The 19,823-nt window shown below is 43.9% G+C and overlaps 1 protein-coding gene across 1 annotated transcript; it reads right to left on the reverse strand.

Annotated features, from left to right (window-relative positions):
• Positions 1–676: 676 nt before the first annotated feature.
• yipf3 (Yip1 domain family, member 3) lies at positions 677–18,343 on the reverse strand. The gene is made up of 9 exons (XM_056291405.1): positions 18,148–18,343; positions 17,564–17,773; positions 16,452–16,558; positions 16,322–16,367; positions 12,947–13,039; positions 12,128–12,259; positions 6,590–6,703; positions 5,255–5,378; positions 677–3,170 (listed from the first exon to the last, which is right to left on the reverse strand). Exons 1-9 carry the CDS (start codon positions 18,211–18,213, stop codon positions 3,040–3,042), a joined length of 1,023 nt encoding a protein of 340 aa, XP_056147380.1. The 5' UTR covers positions 18,214–18,343; the 3' UTR covers positions 677–3,039.
• Between the last annotated feature and the right edge of the window lie 1,480 nt (positions 18,344–19,823).

The raw sequence follows: 19,823 nt of genomic DNA on the forward strand, positions 1-19,823 counted from the left end.
ACTGTGATTCCCATCAAATCAAATCAATACTGATATTGATGAGTGATCGATCACTTGATGGGGATTAAAGGTGAATGGCCTCCTGCGTGGCGTCACGCGCCGCATGCTGCTGAAACCACGAAGCCGCTGTCACGCGCACAAATACCCGACAGACGACACGCACGAACGGTTGTCAAACGAATCAATAATCCATATTCGGACTGTCTCTGTTAGCTCTGATGACGTGTCTCCGATGATCTTTACGTATCGGGGCTCGTAGTAATGCAGGAGTCGGTCGGTTACTATGGACACGCTGTCAGTCAGACACACCGCGGCAGGCTGCGCCTGCGTACTCCCTCATTCACCCCTAACCACGTGTTTTACATATAAAACACTAATATTAGGAACGATCGTTATTGTTTATTTCCATGAGTATTTCTCATGGTGTTTATGAAGGTGCGGAGCCGCGTCCTCCCCTCAGGAGTTGGTCCACATCTCTCCGGTGCCGGTGCTTTTACCGGAGACGGAGCGGAGAAATGGCCGGTGTCGCTTCACACCCTGTCACGTGACGCAGCCTCGCCTGAACAGGAAGAAGTCCCAGTGGAACATGTCACGTCTGACGCTTGATATTAAACCGCTTCATTTATGACACAAGTGACTAGATTCTGATATGAATTACATGAAAATTAATGAACAATGACGATCCACAAAGTTTATTTTCCAATATGTCTTTCTGTACAGTGACCTCATAAATATAAATTGAACATGTAAAATAGAAAATCCCAAAATCTTTACAAGGGACAAAAAACAAAATGTAAAAAAAAAAACGGAGACTTTAAAACTTGATTACTCAGTTATGCAAATCGTGAACTCTAAGGCTTTAACATTTTAAACCGCTGCAAATGGAACATGTACATCACGAAAGGTGAAAAATGCAGATTTAACCCAGATTAGTAATCCTACAGCAATATTAGAATCCAGTTCTTCAAATCTAAATCATAAACCAAACATTATTCCCTTCCTATGGAGATGGTGAGGTTCGCCTGATCGGTGTCAACCTGCAAACTGTTCAGAGGCTGAGATGGTCTTCATATATAGCCACATTTTAAAAGGACATGTTTAAAACAGTTGTATTTCTGTTTCAGAAATGTCATCCGATATCTCTGACTTCTTACAGTTCTTCTACTGACAGCAAATTTAAAGCAAGAAGCGTGAAGATTTCCATGCAAACAAACGGCCTCTTTGACACCATCTCTGGTGTAGTATTTAAGACAACATCTAACCCATGAACATCAGATCTTGCAGACTTTAGTAGTATGTGATGTGAATGGTTGGTGTCTGGTAGGACTTTACCAGGAAAAATGATAGGGTGCATGGTGTTTTCCATCTTCATCATAGCAGCCAAATAAGGAAGAAGAAAAAGGCGGGCAGTGTTGAGTTTGAAGAAGTGAAGTTGTGTCTATCAAGAAGATATGACAGAACAAGCTGGTAGAAGACCTTTACCAACAGATAGTACAACATAAATAAGTAAAACTCAAGTTCAGGCGTCCGGGTAGCATAGTGGTCTATTCTGTTGCCTACCAACATGGGGATCACTGGTTCCAATCCCCTTGCTACCTCCAGCTTGGTCAGGCGTCCCAACAGACACAATTGGCCATGTGCGGGTGGGAAGCCGGATGTGGTTATGTGTCCTGGTCGCTGCACTAGCGCCTCCTCTGGTCGACCGGGGCGCCTGTTCGGGGGGGAAGGGGGAACTGGGGGGAATAGCGTGATCCTCCCATGCGCTATGTCCCCCTGGTGAAACTCCTCACTGTCAGGTGAAAAGAAGCGGCTGGCAACTCCACATGTATCAGAGGAGGCATGTGGTAGTCTGCAGCCCTCCCCGGATCGGCAGAGGGGGTGGAGCAATGACTGGGGATGGCTCGGAAGAGTGGGGTAATTGGCCAAGTACAAATGGGGAGGAAAAACGGGGGGGGGGGCACAAAAAAAACCCAACTCAGGTTCAACCACAACCGGGTTTTTTGGTTTGTTTCTGACACAACAGCACTGCTGACTCTCTTTCATTTGGAATGAAGAACAACACTCACCTTACGAACACCTACATAGGAGACACACTGGTACAGTAAACCAGGAGATTCAGGACTGTAGTTTTAAACTTTGTGTTCTGCTGCATAAACTGCTATCAACTGAAACATGATGTGTGCTGAAACATGTTTTACGTTCCCTGGTCAGATTTGCCTTTCTATTTCATTCTCTATTGGCTGTATCTTAGGATCTCGACAGGGAAAACTAACCTTTTGGTCTCTATTTATTTTAAGGACCTTTCTCCAAGGACTGGTGCAATTAAAAAAAATTCCCCATTTTAGTTTCAAGGGAAAAAAAAGACGAGAAGCCCACCTGATTAAATCTTTACATTTCAGGGCTCTTGCTGGCTTGTTAAGCGACAAGCTGTCCTCTGCCTCACATCAAACTGTAGTTCCATTCAAAATCTGCTCCGCTAACTCAACACACTCTTCCTTTCACAGCTGTCTTCAATTTGCTGAATTGAGGACACTGGCTGGGGAATGTGACAATGGAACACACTGCTCTGTAGCTAAATATTATTTAACACATTTTCCCAAGATTTTCTTCGAGCAATCAAAGTTGTAAGATTGTCACACTTGTTGCCATTGGAGCCCTGATCTAATAATTACTCTGTGTGTGTGTGTGTGTGTGTGTGTGTGTGTGTGATGGGGATGGCGAGTCAGCGGTTTCAAGGCAGACAAGAGTTTGTGGGTGGTATTTTAACTGATTCTCAGGTCGACTCAGAAGGGAGGTGCAAGCTTTGGTGTGGAAGAGGGAAAGTCTTCACCAGCTACAGTCTATTCAGGAGGAGAATGTGATAGAGACACAGCGGTCGATTGGTCTGGGGTTATATACACATCAAGTGTCATATATGCTAGTTGACACTTCCAAACAGTCTCTGATGTGTGTTCAACATCTGCAAGCTGGATTCTGCAGGCCTGGGTTCAGCTCAAGAGATGCACATGGACAGAAACAGACACACACGGGTAGACACATTCAGTGAGACTGCAGCAGCACCCCGAGTGTCTTCACTGTGGCGTTGACCACAGCAGCAGAAAATTCAGGCACGTCTCTGGCTACCCGCTGGATGGGCGGTACATTGGGACCTTCCAGAGTGCCCAGGATCCCTAAAAGAGAACAGAGCCGCTTCAACTCACGATCTACGATTCAAGTTCATCTTTATTAACAAGCAAGCAGCAGGAAATGTTTATGTTGCAGAGGAAGTCAGGTGTTTTACATAACATCCTGTTACCCTAAGCGGAGAGGCCTGATGAATGCTAATGGTGATTTTCTAACTTGAATGAGAACAGTCAATCCAGTGCTTCAGCAGCAGTAACAATAAAAAGAAAAACATCTGCTGGAAGCAAAAAGGAATAGAAAAACAGCTGTCGAATCCATGGGTAGTTATTGGAAACACATTTGCATGGAGGGAACGATTTAACAATTTATCAAAAAGTTGACACAGCAAAGAGTGATTGTGTATAATGGCTGGGTAAAGTGAACCTACTAGCCACGTTAATCATACATTCATAGTTGCGTCAGCAAGATCAACCAATTCCATTTCCAATATATTATGCTCTCATTTTTAATACCACACTGGTAATTTAACATTTCATCTACTTTTGTTAATCCATCCATCCATTATCCAAACCGCTTATCCTGCTCATCGTGGGACTGCTGGAGCCTATCTCAGCAGTCATTGGGCAGCAGGCGGGGAGACACCCTGGACAGGCCGCCAGGCCATCACAGGGCCGACACACACACACACACACACACACACACACACACACACACACACACACACACCTAGGGACAATTTAGTATGGCCGATTCACCTGACCTACAAGTCTTTAGACTGTGGGAGGAAACCGGAGCACCGGGAGGAAACCCACGCAGACACAGGGAGAACATGCAAACTCCACACAGAGGGCGACCTGGGACAACCCCCAAGGTTGGACTACCCCAGGGCTCAAACCCAGGACGACTGCACTAACCACTGCGCCACCGTGCCGCCGCTAAGTGTTAGCTTTTACAAACAAATTCTATTCAAAGGACAGAACCTTTTCATATCCCTACACTGGCTCACAGTAGCTGCTCGCATCCAATTTAAGACTCTGGTGCTAGCCTACAGGGCAGTGAAAGGAACTGCTCCTTCCTATCTCCAGGCCATGGTCAAGCCCTACACCCCCGCCCAACCACTTCGTTCTGCTGCCTCAGTACGCTTGGCTGCCCCGTCGCTCAAAGGCCCCTGCTGCTGATCGACCCGGTCACGGCTCCTTTCTGTCCTGGCCCCACAGTGGTGGAATGAACTCCCCACTGATGTCAGGACAGCAGAGTCGCTGCCCATCTTTCGGCACAGGTTGAAAACTCACCTCTTCAAGAACTACTACCCTGTTACTTGCTCTTAGCACTTGTTGTATTCATTCGTTTCAAAAAGAAAATAAAATCTTTCTTGCGCTTTTACTTTAGCACTGGTTTTGCTCTTAGATGCTTGTTTAGAGAGAAGATGCACTTATGACCTCTGATGACTAGTAGTTCTCTTGATTTCCTACGTTAAATGCACTTATTGTAAGTCACTTTGGATAAAAGTGTCAGCTAAATGACTCTAATGTAATGTAATGTAACTGTTAAGTGTTCATGACGTATGAGCATATTTTGAATACTGCAGGGAAATAAGTGGGCTACTTTAACTAAGCTGGTGATCAGCTAACAGCATTCCATTGCTGTACAGTTTATGAGGGGCTAGTGTCACTAATACTGTTTTTCTAGACATAGCAAAAAAAAAACATGCATAACAGACAGGCAGCCATCAGTGGGTGGAGGCACAAGTGAAAAAACACACATCCACACTGGATTCAAGCTCCCAAGATTTGGTTCAGTGTTTAGAGCAGTGGCCATGTCATGACCACATGGCATGACTTTTGTTAATACTGTAGTGAATTAGGGGCCCCCCCTTAATTCGCTACAATACAGTTAATTTTTTTTTAAAAACTATAAAAAGAAAACATTATTGCTATGGTGCTGGCTCGTGTTGAAAGAGTGTGCATGTTTATTTGCTGTCAGGTGTCATAAGAAGTGCGACTACAGTATAAAACTGTAGTTGTGAATTCTGACCAGGGTGTCGCTATCGTGTCAAGTTATCAGCTGGACGTCATGTGGTACTGACAGTCTTTAGTAAAACAGTCAGGTGAAAGAGTGGGGGGATTCTTACCTTCCACTATCTTATGATAGGCAAAGTGCAGGTAGAGCAGGAAGAGCATGTGCAGAGCCGCCAGCGTCCCGCAGATGACGAGGCGTGGTGTCTGACCAACCGTACGAGACACAAGAGCTGCAACCTTGAGACACAACAGAAAGGAAGGAAGGAACGAACAGAGAGAACATGAATGAGTATGTGTGAGAGTAAAATACATCAATCTGCGATTTACATACTCTTGTACATTTTGGGAGGGGGGGGGTTTCCCCCTTTTTCTCCCCAATTGTATCCGGACAATTACCCCACTCTTCTGAGCTGTCCTGGTCGCTGCTCCACTCCCTCTGCCGATCCGGGGAGGGCTGCAGACTACCACATGTCTCCTCCAATACATGTGGAGTCACCAGCTGCTTCTTTTCACCTGACAGTGAGGAGTTTCACCAGGGGGACGTAGCACGTGGGAGGATCACGCTATTCCCCCCTGTTCCCCCTCCCTCCTGGACAGGCGCCCCGACCAACCAGAGGAAGTGCTAATGCAGCAACCAAGACATATACCCACATCCAGCTTCCTACCCATAGACACGGCCAGTTGTGTGGGTAGAGATGCCCGACCAAGCTGGAGGTAACACGGGGATTCGAACCGGTGATCCCCGTATTGGTAGGCATACTCTTGTACATTTTAGTCCAAGCATCAAATCCTTTCTTAAACACTTGTTGGCATCCACAAACAGAATAGGAGAAATATAAAGATTCTTCCTTCACTCCTATATCCTCACTTTTCAACACAGTTCGTTTTGTTACTTTACATATTTACATAACAGATCTAAGGAAAGCTACCAGATAACCATTAGAGTTCATCTAATCCTTCCCTAAAATCCTAAAGATACCAGAAGTCTAAACATGCTTACATGTTCACTTTATGTTCTGATTAAATTCTTTAAATTCTTAAAATTCTTTTAATTATTCCTATTTGACAGACTGATGGTATAAATGGAGCATAAGTACCAGCTGTATCAATGGGTTTCAGTTTCATCTTTGAGCAACATTAACGTGAATCTAGGCAGCATCTCAAAACTTTGCTGTCCAGCTAGATTTCATTAGGCAGAGACGTGCTGTCAGAGTCGTCCATAGGAGAAGACGCTCTGATGAACACCTGCAGCAACAGATCGAACCCTGCAAAGGAACCATTCCAGTTTTGTATGGAAGTGGGCCAACACCACCTTCTCTCTGTGGTCTGGAAACTGAATAAACTTAGTGAGGAAACCTTCCATGGTTCGACTCCAAACCAACTGTTAGTCTAAAAGAAAACCAGGGGCTCAAGGGAAATGAAGTCACAGTTTCAGCCTGTGCTCTTACCATGCGGAGGGTGGAGAGCCCACCGACCACCAGCCACAGGACGTAGAACAGGAAGTGGAAGTGAATGTTGTAGGTGATGAAGAGCACGATGCAGTGACCAAACAGACCGTAACCCTGCAAAACGAAAAGGAGATGGCAAATGAAGAAGAATCAGGTTTAACTTTACTGACAGCTAAGTTTATACAAGCTAAGACTTTGTCTTGGAGGGATGTTCCACATAAAGATCTTGAGACATAATTGCATTTTAACATAGAAATAAGCACGTTAACATAGATACTACTGTTCACCCTCTTTATTCTACTTCTGAAAGGTTACTGTCTAAATGTTGCAATATGTACACCAATCAGCCAAAACATTAAAACCACTGACAGGTGAAGTGAATAACATTGATTATGCTGTTACAGCGTCACCTGTCAAGGGGTGGGATAGATTAAGCCTCAAGTGAACAGTCAGTTTTGAAGTTGATGTGCTGGAAGCAGGAAACATGGGCAAACGTAAAGATCTGAGTGACTTTGACAAGGGCCAAATTGTGTTGGCTAGATGACTGGGTCACAGTATCTCCAAATCAGCTGGTCTTGTCGGGTGTTCCCAATATGCAGTGGTCAGTATTATCAAAAGTGGTCCAAGGTCCAAGGAAGGACAACCGCGGAACCAGTGACAGGGTCATGGGCACCCAAGGCTCTCTGATGCGTGTGAGGAGTAAAGGCTAGTCCATCAGATCTGATGCCACAGAAGAGCTACTGAAGTTCAAATTGCTGGAAAAGTTAATGCTGGCTGTGATAGATAGGTGTCAGAACACAGTGCATCACAGCTTGCTGTGTATGGGGCTGCGTAGCTGCACACCAGTCAGAGTGCCCATGAAGACCCCTATCCACAGTCAAAAGCACCTACAGTGGGCACATGAGTGTCAGCACTGGACCATGGAGCAATTGAAAAAGGTGGTCGGGTCTGATGAAGCACATTTTCTTTTACATCATGTGGACGGCCTGGTGCGTGTGTGTCATTTACCTGGAGAAGAGATAGCACCAGGATGTACTATGGGAAGAGAGCAAGCCGGTGGAGGCAATGTGATGCCCTGGGCAATGTTCTGCTAAGAAACCTTGGGTGCTGGCATTCATGTGGATGTTACTTTGACACGTACCACCTATCTAAATATTGTTGCAGACTAGGTACACCCCTTCATGGAAACGGTATTCCCTGATGGCAGTGGCCTCTTTCAGCAGCATAAAGCAACCTGTCAAACTGCAAATATTCTTCAGTAATGGTTGAGGAACATGACAAAGAGTTCAAGATCTTGCCTTGGCATCCAAATTCCCCAGATCTCAATCCGATCAAGCATCTGTGTGATGTGCTGGAAAAACAAGTCCGATCCACGGAGGCACCACTTCGCAACTTACAGGACTTAAAAGGATCTGCTGCTAACATCTTGGTGCCAGATACCAGAGGACACCTTCAGAGGTCTTGTGGAGTCTATGCCTTGAAGGGTCAGAGCTGTTTTGGCGGCATAAGGGGGACTTACACAATATTAGGCAGGTAGTTTTAATGTTTTGGCTGATCGGTGTATAGTGTACTGACTGTATGTAGTAATATGTATAGTGTATTATCTATATGTAGTTGTATGTATATGGTACTTTCTATATGTAGTAATATTTATAGTGTATTGTCTATACAGAGATGCTTTTGTTCTCTGCATTTAACCTATCCTATTGTATAGGAGCAGTGGGCAGCTGCAGCGCCCGGGAACCAACTCCAGTTCTTCCTTCCATTTGGTGGCACGGAGGCTCAGTGGTTAGCACTGTTGCCTCACAGCAAGAAGGTCCTGGGTTTGAACCCCAGGCCATCCCAAGTCCTTTCTGTGTGGAGTTCGCGTGTTCTCCCCATGTCTGTGTGGGTTTCCTCTGGGTGCTCCAGTTTCCTCCCACCATCAAAAAGACATGCATGTTAGGGTTAATACCCCTGTCTGTGCCCCTGACCAAGGCAATGGAAAGAAGAACTGGAGTTGGTCCCCGGGCACTGCAGCTGCCCACTGCTCCTTTCCAATAGGATGAGTTAAATGCAGAGAACAAATTCATTGTAAGAATACAATGACAAGTTGTCTGGGAAGCGTAGCGGTCTATTCCGTTGCCTACCAACACGGGGATCGCCTGTTTGAATCCCCGTGTTACCTCCGGCTTGGTCAGGCATCCCTACACACACAACTGTCCGTGTCTGTGGGTGGGAAGCCAGATATGGGCACGTGTCCTGGTCCTGGTCGCTGCACTAGCACCTCCTCTGGTCAGTCGGGGCACCTGTTCAGGGGGGAGGGTGAATTGGGGGGAATAGCGTGATCCTCCCATGCACTACATCCCCCTGGTGAAACTCCTCACTGACAGGGGAAAGGAAGCGGCTGGCGACTCCACATGTATCAGAGGAGGCATGTGGTAGTGTGCAGCCCTCCCCGGATGGGCAGAGGGGGTGGAGCAGTGACCAGGACAGCTCAGAAGAGTGGAGTAATTGGCCAAGTACAATTGGGGGGAAAAAAGGGGGGGGGGGAGCCACAAAAAAAAATACAATGACAAAATGAAGCAGCTTCTTCTGCTTCTTCACATGCGTGTTGCCAAGGTTATGCGCCTGGCCTGAAGTTAACTTCCGCTCTATGTTTACTTATTATTGCATTGGTGCTTACTGGCTGTATGGCACCAACTACAAAAAGAGTAAAAGTTAAGCTGATGAGCAGACTGACGTTGGGCTTGGGTTGTTGTGCTGTGGGGTGCAACCTGACCTCAGGAAAAAACGCCATTTTGACAATAAAAATGTTTCGGTTTCCTAAAGAGGGGAGATGGTGAGCATGGATCACCGCTGTGCGAAGAGAGGCTTGGCAGCCTGGCATGAATTCAAGGATCTGTAGCACTCACTTCGTTTCAAGTAAAAAACTCATGATAAGCGACAGCTAACATTGTATAAATTATACACAGTAATGTTAGATCAATGCTAGTAGTTGATACGTTTTAGCTACGTTTTGAACTGACGTAACGATACCTGTTTCCAATGACTTGACAGCGTTACTCCGACTGATCATTTTCTGTTGTGGTAACCTAGCATGATGAGCCAGGATGTTTTTCCATCAATGTTTAGAAATAAATAACCTACAGAAATTGCATTACACCAGTAGGCTACACATGCTGCCCACTAGCCCCAGTCTGTGTCTCATGTAATCATCATTTTTAAGCAATATCAAAGAAAGAGAGCACAAGTCATGGCAATCCTCCTGGCACTTAACAGCATACACTATACTGCTCTGTTGGTGCCGTGGGACCCGATCCTTGGGGTGGATCAACTTCTGGCACAGCATGTTTTGCGGTTTGAAATCAACTGAGACGCAGTGTTTGGAAAATACCCATCTCAACTGTCCCAACAATCCTGCCACATACAGAATCACCACTGGTTGGGGTGTCGGGGTAGCATAACAGTCTATTCCATTGTCTACCAACATGGGGATCTTGGTTTGAATCCCCGTGTTGCCCCCGGCTTGGTTGGGCATCCCTACAGACACAATTGGCCATGTCTGCGGGTGGGAAGACAGATGTGGGTATGTGTCCTGGTCACTGCACTAGCGCCTCCTCTGGTCCACGTGATATGTCCCCCTGGCAAAACTCCTCACTGTCAGGTGAAAGAAGTGGCTGGTGACTCCACATGTATCGGAGGAGGCATGTGGTAGTCTGCAGCCCTCCCTGGATCAGCTGAGGGGATCGAGCAGTGACCAGGAAGGCTCGGAAGAGTGGGGTAATTGGCTGAATACAATTGCGGAAAAAGGGGGGGGGGTTAAAAAAAATCACCACCTCTGGTTTTACAATTAGGCATTGAAATTGGTCCACCTCACGACTGGCACAAACAGAGCAATATATTGTAGGCTGTTAAGTGACAGGAGGATTGCAATCACTTGTACAGCAGGAAAAACAAACAGATGCTGGCGAAGAGGATGGCACAACACAGAGGAGCTACCTCATCAGGCCACAACTCCACAGTCTACACTCATCTACAGGCCATCTATCAGGGATGAGGATGTGCACATCCTTGATAGGGAGGAATGCTGGTTTGAACAGGGAGTCAAAGAGGCCATCTATGTGAAGAGGGAACGAACATTCCTGAACCGAGGGGGGGGGGCCCTAAGAGTACATCTGATGCTAACTTACAAAGCTGTGATTGCAACCATTCCCTCTGTGAATAGTACACATGACCATTGAAACTCTAGTTAACGGTCACGGCAATTTGCATATGAAATCGATCGTTGTTTTCGATCATTATGCCACTGTACTGTTTATAAAGGTGGGGATACCTGCAGACAGTTGAGAATGAAGAGGTCACTTATGCCCCTTTTCCACTACATGGTACCGGCTCAACTTGACTCGACTCGCAGAGCATCGTTTTCCATTACTGTAACAGTACCCCCTCAGTTTAGCTGGTCTGCATTGATTTTGGTACCCGCTCCAGTTTTTTTGGAACCTCGACAAAGGTGGTACCAGAAAAGCGGTAAGAGTTGCCAAAATGCCAGTAATTTCCAGTAATGGAAAGTGAAAAAGTCGAGTCGAGTTGAGCTGGTACCATGTAGTGGAAAAGGGGCATTAGATGAGTGATGAAACCTTTCTCTCAAAAAATGTTGTGTCCAGATGAACTGATTCAACTTTCTGCATTTGTTTATGTTGTTACCATTGAATACAACTATAGAAATATCTATAGTGTATCATCTATATGTAGTAATATGTATAGTTGGTTTACATGTAGCAATATATAATAATATAATAATAATTACATTTATATAGCGCTTTTCTAGATACCCAAAGCACTTCACTTTGAAGGGGGTAACTCACTTCAAACACCACCAATGTTTAGCACCCACCTGGGTGATGCACGGCAGCCATTTTGCACCAGAACGCTCACCACACATCAGCTTGAGTTGGAGAGGGAGGAATCATTGAGCCAATTCCATGGTTATTATCATTACATAGCTATGATGATTAAGTGGCCAGATGAAGAGAGCCAGGTTGGGAATTTTGCCAGGACACCAGTGAACCCCCTACCCTTTGAGATAAGTGCCATGAGATCTTTAATGACCAGTGAGTCAGGACCTTGGTTTAATGTCTCATCTGAAGGACGGCATCTGCTATAGCACAGTGTTCCCGTCGCTGCACTGGGGCATTGGCTTTTTTTTTTTTTTACATTTGTTGTTTTTATTAGGACCAGAGGGAAGACTGCCCCCTACTGACCCACCAACACCACTTCCGGCAGCAACTCAGTTTTCCCGGGATGTCTCCCACCCGAGTACTAGCCAAGCCCATACCTGCTTAGCTTCTGTCATTTGGCAGAGCCAGGGTAAATGTTGGTATGGCTGCCGATATTTTCTATATGTAGTAATATGTATAGTGTATTTATCTATCTCCATGAGAGCAGAAATGATGAAATTTGCAATACAAAAATTGCAATGCAAAGATACAGAAATTACACATTGTCCGTTTGTTTGTTAAGGTGATAATTCCAGTTATGGAGGTAGAGCGTCCTCACCAGCAGGGACAGGGTTTGCAGCATGGTGATCTGGGCATTGACCAAGTAAGCCAGGAAGTAGATGAAGGAGGACATGCCCACCCAGTAACCAAAACATGTCCCTATGGCCGTCCCCATCAGGGTCCCCTCTCTCTGCAACACACACACACACACACACACACACACACACACACACACACACACAACTGGTTAAATACCGCAGTATCCGAACAAGAGAATTAAATTCACTGGAAAACAAAGTGGATGCGATGAAAACTCATAAATATCTCAGCATTCTTCTTTAGTGATGTTCTTATAGCAAATATTTATTTGGTTAAAAAAAAAGAATCTGTTTACTCTCTAGTGTCTCAACCACAAAGAAAATGGGCTTCATGTAAGAAAATTCTCTTCAATTTATTCTTCGGAGAACTGGATAAAAGAAATTAATGTCAGATTCAAAAACCTTCTTAACTGCCAGAATTTGTTCTTAAACGTGCCTCGAATGGTGAATGTTGGTAAATTGAAAGTGCATGCCAGTAAACCTTATCAGCATAGTTAATGCTTCTTAAGACCATGTAAAGAAAACTGAAGAGTGTGATGTGCTAAAATAAAATATTGGTTTGTTTGTTAGTAGATCATCCATGTCTTATTTTCACTCTATGAAAATCACGATACAGAAGGTTGTTTTCCATCATGAGACTTTTCCTTTCTCAGCCAGATCTAACAGGGTCTGGCGAGATGTCGGCTGTAAGCGAACATTCTGACAAGACCAGTCGCATGAGGGCAGCCATGTTGGAGGAAGCTCAGTGGAATGTGACTTTAGAGAGCAGCTCGTCTTACTATGACTGTTCCTGATGTCTTCATGCCGTGCAGGAGAATGGCCACCAGGGTAAAGACGAGCATCATGGGCCCATACAGCTCCCCGGCTATCTTCTGAAATCAAGAGAAAAGATAAGCATCAACATCTGTTTTATTCGTAAAGTAGGTTTTCAGATTCCAGGAAATTTGACCTCATGGGTTTGCTGACTTTGACACTTAGACAATAGAAATGTAAGAAAAGTAAATTATACATTTTGGGTTGTCTTCACACTGTAATTCTGGATTTCCAATTTTTTTAAAAGTTTGTGTGACCACTGGGCAATGTGACTAACATCTATGGATATCAGAGGGAGTGAGACAGTTGCTGTAGCAAAACAAATTCAATATTTACATATGTGGGAGATAGTATGCCAAGCTGAGTTTAAGTGCAAGTCCAAAGAATACTATAACTGATAAATGTATAGTGCCTTGCAAAAGTATTCAACCCCCTTGAAAGTCATCACTAAATTCTGGATTATAAAGGATAATCACACGTCTGTTCCTGTACAATATTATTTTTGTGAACCCATAAGCTCTAACAGCATGTTCCCAAAGCCAAAATAACTTCTGTTTCGCTGACTTTTCGTAAATAATTTAAAAACTAAAATATAGCGCTTGCATATGTATTCAACCCCCACATATCAATACTTTGTAGAGTACCCTTGTGCTGCAATAACAGCCATGATTCTCTTGGGGTAACTATGTACAAGCTTTGCACATTCTTCTGGAGTAATTTTTGCCCATTCTTCTTGGCAGAATTTGTACAGGTCTTGCAGGTTGGTAGGATAGCGCCTCTGTACTGCGATTTTCAGTCTGTGCCACAGATTTTCAATGGGGTTGAGGTCCAGACTTTGACTTGGCCACTTCAAAACATTAATCTTTTTGTTGCTGAGCCATGCCATTGTTGCTTTAGCCTTGTGCTGAGGATCATTATCCTGCTGGAAGGTGAACCTTCTCCCAAGCTTCAGTTTTATGGCAGACTGCAATGGGCTTTCTTCCAATATTTCCCTATATTTAGCTCCATCCATTCTTCCCTCAATTTGAACAAGGTTCCCTGCGCCTGCAGATGAAAAACAACCCCATAGCATTATGCTGCCGCTTCCATGCTTCACTACAGGGAGGGTGTTTTTTAGGGCATGAGCAGTGTTAGGTTTGAGTTTTAGACAAAAAGCTTGACTTTCGTCTCATCTGACCAAACCTTTACTTAAATCTTAACTGGGTCTCTCTCACACTGGTAGCAAACTCCAAGTGAGCTTTTATATGCATAGTTTTGAGCAACGGCTTCTTTCTTGCCACCCTCCCATACAGGCCAGATTTATCGAGGGCCCATGATACGGTTGACTCATGCATATTTACTCCAGTTTCAGCCACTGACCTCTGGAGCGCCTTCAAAGTGATTGCAGATCTGTGGCTTTCCTCACCAGTCCACGTCTTGCTCAGACACTTAGCTTTGAGGGACGGCCTGTCTTACAAAGCGTCTGGGTGGTGTGAGCTTCCACTTTCTGACAATGGATCCAACAGTGTGCCGTGGAACATCCAAACACTTGGATATTGTTTTGTATCCCTTTCCTGCCTTTTGCATTTCAATCACTTTGTCTCTTACTTCAGTATTATGCTCCTATGTCTTCATTTTCTGATGGGAGTTCAGGCCCGGCTAATGAACTTTACACAGAGTGCTTTTTATACCCATAAATGTCTCATTACTTAATATCTTACAGGTGCACACTAATTATGTCCAATTGTGTTTACCTGAGCTTGTTTTAGGAATAATTTGTCATTTGTGTAAACTTGGAGCTTTCAGAACACAAGGGGTTGAATACTTATGCAAGCACTATATTTTAGTTTTTAATTTATTAATAAAAAGTCAGCGAAACATAACTTATTTTGGCTTTGGGAACATGATGTTAGAGCTTATGGGTTCACAAAAATAACATTGTTCAGGAACAGATGTGTGATTATCTTTTATAATCCAGAGATTAGTGATGACTCTCAAGGGGGTTGAATACTTTTGCAAGGCACTGTAAATTGAATATGTTAGAAACAAGATGAAGAGATGCTACTTCTCTTTCAGATAAAAAACAAGTCATGTTCTGTTGTCAGGAAGACCAGTCTGCAGTGGAAATGTGTCTAACCTGAGATAGATCAGACAGCAAGCATCTTTATGCATGCTCAATAATCCAGGTAAGAAAATCAAAGAAAGTAGAATCAGTTCATCTGGATACAACATTTGTTGACAGTTACGTTTCATCACTCAACTAAGTGGCCTCTTCAGTATCCCCACCTTTATACACAATACAGGTCCATAACAACCGAAACCAGTGATCAGTTTCATATGCAAATATGGGCGTGACCATTAACTAGAGTTACAATGGCCATGTGTACTATTCACAGAAAATTTGGGATCGTTTGTGACAATACCAGTACTTACTGTTTGTGAATGGTGAGATCAGATGGCGACAGATGTACTCTTAGCCCCCCCAGTTCAGAGATGGTCGTTCCCTGTTCACATAGATGTCCTCTTTGACTCCCCGTTCAAACCAGTGTTCCTTCCTATCAAGGATGTGCGCATCCTCATCCTTGAAAGAGTGGCCACTGGCCTTTAGGTGGGTGTAGACAGCAGAGTCCTGGCCTGACGTATTAGCTTTTCTGTGTTGTACCAGCCTCTTGGCCAACGTCTGTTGAGTTTTCCCATTGTACAAGTCACGGCAATCCTCCTGGCACTTAACAGCATACACTGTATATTGCTCTGTTTGTGCCAGGGGACCCAATCCTTTGGGTGGACCAATTTCTGGCGCAGCATGTTTTGGGAGCATATGAAACTGATCATTGGTTTCGGTTGTTATGCCACTGTATTGTTTATAAGGGTGGGGATACCTGCAGTCAGTTGAGACTGAAGAGGTCACTTAGATGAGTGATGAAATGTGTCTGTCAATAAACGTGTCCAGATGAACCGATTCAATTTTCTTTGATCAGACAGAAGGCTTTTGTCCCCTGGTCACAATGGATAAGAAATCCACAAACCTTAACAGCTACTGTCACTACTTAACAGACAACTAGTTGTTTAGAACAGATTAAGACATCCAAATGATAGTTGGTTACCCATTTAAGTGTCTATGTAGATTCAATTCAGTCATCAAGGTAGGTAAAAAAATAACAGTGTACAGATTTAAACCCCTCCTGGACCTATTTAAGTGAATGGTGAGTAAATTAACTTACCAATCACAAACTAACATTTACTTGTATTCAACTGTTGGTTATTCCCTAACTGCAGGTAACTACCAGTATTGAAAAGTAAGCACATTTTAAAATGACGAGAGATCATGTTTATGTGTTTTGTTGTTCATATGAGACAAGTACCTGTGGGAAGTTGATCATTCGGACGGGGATCATCGACTCGATTAGCCTGGAAGAGAAACAGTTTCCAGGTGAAAGGACAGCCAGGCACATCAAATTTCCAGAAATGGCTCGGTGTGAGGATTTGTCCTACCTGCTCCGGACCTGAACCGGCTCCACATCGAAGTATGGTCGCAGGATGTCGATGTTGGCATACAGGCTAAAGGCTTTGGATGCCTGACGCTTCCCCGCCTGCCACACCTGAGTAGACAGAACCAGAAAGACACCGGTCTCTGTTTAAACTTGCAGCATTCTGCCCGTATCATTCTTTGGTTTGATCTTTAAACTGTCTTTAGTTTAAGGGGGACTTAGTCATACATACACACAGATAGATATTAAGTCATATATGGACATACATAAATACAAACCCCAATTCCAATGAAGTCGGGACGTTGTGTAAAACGTAAATACAAACAGAATACAATGATTTGCAAATCCTTTTCGACCTATATTCAATTGAATACACTACAAAGACAAGATATTTAAAGTTCAAACTGATAAACTTTATTGTTTTTTTGCGAATTTTCACTCATTTTGAATTTGATGCCTGCAACACGTTCCAAAAAAGCTGGGACAGGAGCATGTTTACCACTGTGTTACATCACCTTTCCTTTTAACAGCACTCAATAAGCATTTGGGAACTGAGGACACTAATGTTGAAGCTTTGTAGGTGGAATTCTTTCCCATTCTTGCTTGATGTACAACTTCAGTTGCTCAACAGTCTGGGGTCTCCGTTGTCGTATTTTGCGCTTCATAATGCGCCACAAATGTTCAATGGGAGACAGGTCTGCTACACACCAACATGCCAGTCATACATACTGACTGGCAATGGCAACGTACTGCACAAGTCTTATATGGCCAAACACCAACATTACACATTAGTGTTGATAATCCTGATGGACAGAGGCAGTAATTAATATTTAATGTAATCTTATGTTGGTATAAAATTGTATTTAAATATAATATTGTGTACATAAATGTATCACTACTTTGAAAACATTTATTTATTTGCTTACTTACTTACTCATACTGCCTTTTTACCTATATTCCTTTTTTAATGTTTAATGTTCTCAGTCTGACACCAAGTGAAATTTCTGCTAATGTGAAACCTAACTTTGAACTAAACAGATTAAAATCCATACAAATGAAACACGGGAATGGAACCTCTGACTCCTTATTCTGGATCTCTCTCTGTCTCTTTCTCACCTCATCCGCCACCTGTCTGCCCAGCTGCCCTTTGAGGCCCTTCATGCCCAGGAACTCGCCGTCATCTCCGGGCTCCTCCTCGGCGGCGGCAGCCTCCGCGGCCACCTCCTCCTCCTCCCTCATCCGCTGGTGCATCTCGCCCATGTCCTCGAAGCTGGAGCCGGAAGTGTCGTCCATGTTCTCCATGTCGATGACGGCCGAGCCGCTGCCCTGACAGGTCCAACATGCAGACAGAACCATAAACGCACCAGCCAGTCAACACACATTAACACGTTCTAATCCACATTTTGTATTTGCTTGAATTCGGATTTTTCTGTACATCTCATGAAACAGCAAGGCATCTGAATGAAGTGGAAAAGCTTCTGCTTTAACGGAAATGTGATGGAAAAGGTTTGAATAAAACAACTCTAGCAATTTAACAGCTGACGGAGGGTATATCCTCCACCGAGGCAGCCAAGTTGCTACTTAGACACTTAGACTACTATTCATTTTCCATTTAGAACGATAATAAATGATCAATCATCCTGACTGTAGATTGCTACTTGATTTGGGTTTAGCCTGTTAGCACAGCAGTTAACAGCTACCTGAATCAAGTTCTCATCAAAACCGCCCCATGATTCCGTCTTCGTGTTTTTGTTCCCACCAGACATCTTCACCGGCAGGTGAGATTGTAGTGAACTGGATCTCAGTTTAATCGCACTTAAATTTGGTATATTCACCACGAACCGCCGACCGTTGCAGAAGCAAGGCTATTAAAACCCAAGTTTAGCGAGCCCCATGACAACACGTGACCCGTGACGTCAATTTCCACGCAGACCAGCGTGTCCACGCGGATGTGTAAGGAGAACTGGAGGCGGCGTCTTTGTCAGTCTGCGTGCTCGTAGCACGACGCGTTAGAGGAGGCAGTACACGGAAGGTTGATTCAGTTCATATCCAGATGGACTGAATCAACCTTCATTTGATATTCTTACCTGGGTTATTGAGCTTGCATCAAGACACGAGAGGAAGTAGTTCACTTGTTTGTAGTAGCCACGTAAGCCTAGCCTAGTAGCCGCAGCAGTGCGTACATTTTAATTTAACAATCAGTCGTTTTGTACTAAAATTATACGTCGGATGTATTGCTAGTGTCCATGCAACGGCGGTAAATTAATATTGATAATATGGCGTAATATTTCACAAAGTTAACGTGCAGTATACGCTTTATTACAAGCTAATTGTTGTCCATCCTTTGTGTGCACTGAGAGCGGATAGATGTCATGGTTGTATTAAGGAGAAACCCACTTCTCGATTGGCCAGCTGGCTCTCTTCTCTCTTCATGGGTTTGTGTTTGACGTTACTGATTAACCACGCCGTAACGCGATTAGCGTGATTCCTGTTGACTATTACAGATACCAGACGGTTTATACATAGATTGTACTTAAACGTTTGGTGGCCAAATGTATGTTTCACTTTTCAAATAACCTTTACTATGTAAGAGTGCTTTAGTAATCCCGGACATCCATGTCTAACAGTACTTGTTGCCCAAATATCTATTGCATGGTCACCTGTGTACACGTGTTTTTATATGTAATTGACAAGCCTAAACATGTAGAGCGTACCTTTTATTTAATGCTATTGTATAATTAATCTGTCTTGGTCACTGTTTGTTTCCCAATGTTGTCATTGATTATTTTTGTCAGACGTCCCCATGCCAGCCATCAGAGGGATGAATGTTCACCATATCTTTGAATGTTCATCTCTTGTTTGAATTTCTTCCCTGAAATGCCTATGGTTTTTTGTTTAATTTTTGATTATCTTCTTATAGAGCTTTGACTTGTTCAGTTCAAGAAATGTTGTCTTGATGGTTTTGTTCAGTGTTGAATTTTATATCTTGATGATTTTGATAAATTCTGACTTTTTTATAGAATGCTGGCCTGCATCAGATAACCATCACTGAAACACTCCCTATCAGTTGCACATACTCGTTATTTCACATCCTTATTATTAATAGCTTTTTATACAAATATTTTGTAGATATGTTTTAATTAAAAGTTTGCACTGATATTTATTGTACATTTTTACAACTCTGGGTGGCGCAGTGGTTAGCACGGTCGCGTCACAGCAAGAAGATCCTGGGTTTGAACCCTGGGGTAGTCCAACCTTGGGGTCGGCCCAGGTTGTCCTCTGTGTGGAGTTTGCATGTTCTCCCCGTGTCTACGTGGGTTTCCTCCAGGTGCTCCGGTTTCCTCTCACAGTCCAAAGACATGTAGGTCAGGTGAAT

Source organism: Lampris incognitus, chromosome 13 (assembly GCF_029633865.1).
Source record: "Lampris incognitus isolate fLamInc1 chromosome 13, fLamInc1.hap2, whole genome shotgun sequence".
NCBI lineage: Eukaryota > Metazoa > Chordata > Actinopteri > Lampriformes > Lampridae > Lampris > Lampris incognitus.